Source organism: Colobus angolensis, unplaced genomic scaffold (assembly GCF_000951035.1).
Source record: "Colobus angolensis palliatus isolate OR3802 unplaced genomic scaffold, Cang.pa_1.0 Scaffold18, whole genome shotgun sequence".
Taxonomy (NCBI): Eukaryota; Metazoa; Chordata; class Mammalia; order Primates; family Cercopithecidae; genus Colobus; species Colobus angolensis.
The window spans coordinates 698,305-704,304 of NW_012114932.1; the positions used below are offsets into that span (position 1 = coordinate 698,305).

The following is a 6,000-nucleotide window of genomic DNA, read 5'->3' on the forward strand; positions in this document are numbered from 1 at the left end:
ACAGGCACCCACCACCACGCCTGGCTAATTTTTTTTGTATTTTTAGTAGAGACTGGGTTTCGCTATGCTGGCCAGTCTAGTCTCGAACTCCTGACCTCAGATTATCTGTCTGCCTTGGCCTCCCAAAGTGTTGGGATTACAGGCATGAGCCACCATGCCTGGCCTGAAATTATTAAAAATACATGTGTGCAAAATATATATGTTCATGAACCTCATTTTATCTCAAAAATGGACATAAAAAGCTATAGGTAATTTGTCATGAGGGTCACGGGTTAATGTACATAAAGCATTTAAGAATAAAGTCCATTATGTAAAAAGGTACTAAACAAATTACAATTATCATCATCCTCATTATAATCTACATAAAATGAATCACTTCCTCAGTACTGCTAAATGAGCTAATATTGGACAAGTGCTTAAAGCAGATTCTGGCCCACAGCAAGCACTGTGTAAGTGTTGGTTAGAAGGCTGGGTTATCAGGAAATGCCAGGGTACACATACATATATGTTTTTTACTTACAGTGAGAGTGCCTTCAACAGAGGCTCTTAAAGGAGCAGACACTCTTTCCAAGCCCAGTGCTTCAGAACACATACCTGCTCCCTGAGTGCTCCCTGCTCCCCCTAGCACGCTGTAGCTTGACTTGCTCCAGAGGGTTTTCTTCAGAGAGATCACTGTAATCTCCCATCTGCCAATGGAAAGATTCCATGAAAACTGTTTATCATGTCCCCACCTCAGGGCTGAGAAGTCTATTCTGGAGTTGGGGTACATGAGGGGCCCAAGGTATCGTCTCTCTGACCCTCCTAAGAAGCCTTCCCAGTTTGTTTCTCTTCTAATTAGATTACAGAAAAATCATTATTCAGTAATGCCAGTGAAATTTACCTCATCACATTTTTCCAAATGCTAAAAATGTAGATACAAACATAATGGACAAAAGCAACTAATTTGTAGATAGAAGCCAATTCTGAGAAAATTATTCTGTCCTGTACATCATTTAGGAGAACCTATATGAGGGGGTTCCTAGAAGAAGTAGTCTGTTTTTCACCTTCAGCCTCTTACTACATCTTACATACATCCCTGCTTCATTCTACAATATAGAAAATGACTTGGCTCAAAGTATGCAGGAAAACAGGACAAGAAACATTCCCAGGATCTGCCCTAAAGAAGAGTCCTGAGAATATGAACCTAGAGCTTTCAGAGTGGAGAAGAGAGTCAGATTCAAGAAGGGAAGAGGGCAGCATGCTGACAACCATGCAGGAGGGGAGGCTGAGATGAAGGTGGTGGGATGGTAAGATGGAGGGGGAGTGCTTTGGAGAAGCCCCAGGTTAGAAAAGAAGGCAAGAAAACCTGGATGTTAGTTACTAACAGTGATCTCGGCTGTGCACTGCGGGCACCGCTGCCCTCTTACCGCCTCCTGAGCGTGCGATTTGCTCATGATGGTGAGCAGAGTCTGCAAGAGCACGTCCAGGAGGCTCTCCACCATCATCTCTACTTCCTCCATGACATCTGCCTCCTGGAGCGAGCAGCAAGAGAGCACACCGTTAGCACCAAGCCAGGCTGAAGTACAGCTGGCAGCACTTACTATGTCAGGCACATCAGCAGTAGTCTTCTGGATTCCCAACACCAAGCTCTCAGTCTCACCAACATGCAGTATCAAGGAACCCAGGACAATGGCTTTGACAGGAGGTGAAGCACAACTGCCACTGCTGCCCAGGCATGGTGGCTGGGGCCTTACCCTAACACAACACCACCTGCAACTTTGAATCTCAAGCAGATACATTAATTTTGATATACAGGGCAGAAACAAAGATCCTGAGTTAAATGTTTTCTTTGATTTCCCTAGAATAGTCAGGAGAAGGCACAACTCTGCTGACACTTTTGGAAATGATAAAGTTTGAGAAATGGTGACGAATTCACACTACAGGGTATGGCAGCGGCACCTTCACTAGTACATAGCACTAATGCACAGAAGTAGCTCATCTTTCTGAGCACCCTGTTTTCTCCTCAGGGTTTTCCCCCTGGGTGCCCGCAATTTTTGCCAGCCCGGACTACTGCCTAGATATGCCTGGGTCCACTTATAGCTCCTCAGCTCTCTCATTCATGTTACAGTGTCCATTTGAAGGACTCCAGCCTCAGTGCATCTTTCTCTAGCCACCTCACAAAAACAATGAAGCATGTCTCCTCACTGAGGGCCACTTCCTAATTTAGGAAGAGTCTGTTATCCTATTATAGACCTCTCACATTCATCTCAAATTCTGTAGCATGATTTTAATTATCTCACAAAGAGATTCCTGTTGCCCCTTGTCTAAGATGTTTATACTATCACTGGTCCTAGTGTCTATCCTTCACCCATCCATCAATCTATCATTCACTAAACATTTACCATGTGCCAGTCACTGTTTGTGAACCTGAATATATAGAGGTGAACAAGAGAGAGAATATCTCTGCTCTCATTGAGCTTCAATTTCATTGTTCCTCTACCCATCCATCCATTTTAACTATACTCTGCCCCATTCCACATGAAGAATTTGAGTAGCTCTTGGGACCAAAGTCATCTTCCCTATCGAACTGATCATAACACTTACCAGTGATGTATCTTTGGGTAGTTATAAGCAACTCATTATACTGACTCTAGCCCCACAAACACAACCAAACCATCGCCTCCAGGTTTTTACTGGTTCCCACTCCTGTTCCATTCCTCCTCTTTTTTTGCTTCAATTTCTCTCCTTCCTTTAGCAATAAGCTGTCCACCCCCTCAATACAACCTTGGGCTACGAGTAGATCTTATGTGCTTGGTGTGGCTTCTCTGAGGCCTGGTGGGAAGAAGAGCTGCCAAGTCTTACCTGGAGCCAAGAGCAAATAATAGGGCCATTATCACCATCACAGTCACTCTCTGCCAAGCTAGACCCCTGTCACCAGATGGTACTTTGAGTTTGAACATCAGAGTATCCTAATGAGTCCCTGTCCCCTGCTCAAACAAAATAGACTTTTTTTTTAGGTGCCTCTCCCACTACATGTGGCTAACCTATCCTTGTATATTCTTATCACCTGGTAACTGCCCTTCATTTTAAATGCATGTAAAATTCTATTCTCTAGCAACTTAATAAAATGGTATAATTTAAAAATCCATTTTTGTTTTACATTTCTTTCCTTATGCTTTCCTATCATTTCTGAATTTTCTGTAAGTAATATGCCTTTCTTCTATTATCAAAAGTACATGAAATAAGTATCATTAAAATAAATTCCTACCCTCACCCGTGCCTGATTCATATCTTTTCTTCTCTCTTTCCCTACCTCAGTTCATCCCCGCCAACCACCAATTTCTTTCAAAAAGAAAAAATAAAGAGGAAACAAAATGGGTAAAAGCAGTATCACTTGGAACCCGACCCTTAAAGCACAATTCTACCATCCTCTGAGGCTCAGAGCTCTAGTGGGCAACATTAACCTCTTGTATGCCCTGACCTCATTTGGCACAGTATAGGAACGCGATATGGGTGGAATCAAGCTGTCAGGAAGCTAACAGAAGAGCCTGAATAAGCAAGCTACCTCTCAAGTCTGGGTCTGCCTCCCTGTGCTCATGCCTGAATATTCTCAGAAAACTCCCAAGAATGCAGAATTAAAACCTATTGATGGAAACAGCATGACACAGAATTGGGCTTTGTGGTACTACAGATAACTATATTTCTGGGTCGATTTGATAGTGCAACCTTTAAAAATAGCAAGCATATGTTGTACAGAGAAACCTGTTGGGAACACACAGGCCACCACTCACTTGGGCACCTTCCTGTCACTGATGAAAGCATCTGTGACTGAAAAGTGTACAAAGCGATCTTTGTTGGTCTGCCTCTGGCTAAACTAACACAAGACTAGGGAAGAGCTGAGCAGGGTGGAGTGGGTGTGGGGCTACTACCAGAGAGCTGGTCTTGACGATGGAGAAGATGCTGCCAAGAATTCCTGAGCAAATAAGCAGCTCTTTCTGCTGCCTCAGGTGAAGGTGAATGTGATGGAGAACCACAGGAAGCAGGATGCGACGGGATTCTGGGAGAGAAAACACAAAGGTGAAGAAGCCTTTAGAGGAGAACTAGCTACTGCAGCAAGCCAGTGGCATTGTAGGACTTAGCTATTCTGAAAGCAGGTGGGGTTGAGACTAGAGCAAAAGTGAAGGTAATCCCCTTACCTTACAAGGGCCTGAAAGCTCACTGCCTGGAAATTATAAGCCATCACATGACATTATTCTTCCATCTTTCCTTTGTTCTCATTTCAATACCAAGCATCCATAACATTTTGTGCAGGATGAATGTTAGGAGTCTGCTTCATTTGGAATGAAGTCTCTTTTTTTGGAAACAGGGTCTCATTCTGTCACCCAGGCTGGAATGCAGTGGCACGATCATGGCTCCTGGCAGCTTCAACTTTCTAGGATTGCTAGAGCAATCCTCCTACCTCAGCCTCCCACACAGATGGGACCACAGGTGTATGGCACCACACTCAGATAATTTTTTAATTTTTTGTAGAGATGAGGTCTCACTATGCTGCCCAGCAAGTCTTGAACTCATGGGCTCAAGCGATCCTCCCTCCTTGGCCTCCCCAAATGCTAAGATTACAGGTGTGAGCCACCACACCCGGTCTCAAATGAAATCTCTTTAATGAATAGACTCCAAATTAAAAGCACAGTTTACAGTGAAAATTCCATTTAAATGGTATACTTAGTATGAACTACACTGACTGAACTTGCAGGCTTGAAATGGATTATAGATTGTCCCTCTTTATGCCCTGGCTAGGTAGGTAGTCTGACACTTCCACCCCTGTGAGCATTTACCTTGCCACAGCCAACAGACCTGCTCCCTTTCCCCCACAGCCTTGTGAGATTGCTGCTCAGTGTGTACACAGCAATGAACACAATTGAAGCACGACCTTTGTATTGTCACAAGACTTTGATAATTAGCCAACATTTATCACCAATCCCACTGAACACTTCAAATGATTTTCTTTTATTTTCTCCCAATGTTACCAGAATAGCACTTTCATCAGGAGGTGACTATATTTAGAATCCCAAATTCAGGAAGGCTGTCCTACTTCAAGCTCCTTTATTAACTCATTCTGAGACCTCAGGCTAGTTGACTCCTCTCATGAGCTTTAGTTTCCTCATCTGTAGAATGGGGTGTAAGGGCCTCTTCTATAATACATTTACTTCACAGGGGAGGTTAGGAGACAAGTGAAATGCAAATGTGAATGTGTTTCTGGCACCCTGTATTCCTACGTGGTCAGTGATGGTGTGACTCTGCAGGTCCCATCATATCTGGCCAGCATGATTTAGTCAGATTATCAGTAACACAAACAAGTCATGGCATTTTGGATTTATCGTTCATATCTGTCTTTAGTTAAGAGTTCCACATGAAATTCAGACAGAAAATCTTTTTCAGTCAAAGACAAATTACATGATATATAAGAGATTTGGGCACTGCCTTGTGAAATGCTTAGAATACGTTCAAACAGAATGGAATACTAGCTAGTCTAGATTTAAAAGGCTGCTTGAATAAAAAAAGTTGATACCGCACTGTGTGGATGATGAAAATACCAACGTACTTAGTATTTGTAACAACCAATAGCTGCTTACAGAAAAAAACAGTGGTTTGTTACTAGAACCTGCTGAAGAAGGGACCAAACTTATCCTTTGAGAATACCAGTGCTGGTTAAAGGACATCACTGGTAAAGAACCTCTTGCTGGCCGGGCGCAGTGGCTCAAGCCTGTAATCCCAGTACTTTGGGAGGCCGAGATGGGTGGATCACGAGGTCAGGAGATTGAGACCATCCTGGCTAACACGTTGAAACCCCGTCTCTACTAAAAAAAATACAAAAAACTAGCCGGGCGATGTGGTGGGCGCCTGTAGTCCCAGCTACTCGGGAGGCTGAGGCAGGAGAATGGCGTAAGCCCGGGAGGTGGAGCTTGCAGTGAGCTGAGATCCGGCCACTGCACTCCAGCCTGGGCGACAGAGCCAGACTCT

General features: G+C 43.8%; 1 protein-coding gene across 1 annotated transcript in view; it reads right to left on the reverse strand.

Annotated features, from left to right (window-relative positions):
• DOCK3 (dedicator of cytokinesis 3) overlaps nucleotides 1-6,000 on the reverse strand; it is a 606,207-nt gene that overhangs the window by 100,514 nt on the left and 499,693 nt on the right. The window contains exons 24-25 of the mRNA XM_011939302.1: nucleotides 3,909-4,036; nucleotides 1,365-1,511 (exon numbers count right to left, since the gene is read on the reverse strand). Of these exons, the coding sequence (XP_011794692.1) occupies nucleotides 1,365-1,511; nucleotides 3,909-4,036 (275 nt within the window). The remainder of the gene's footprint in view (nucleotides 1-1,364; nucleotides 1,512-3,908; nucleotides 4,037-6,000) is intronic.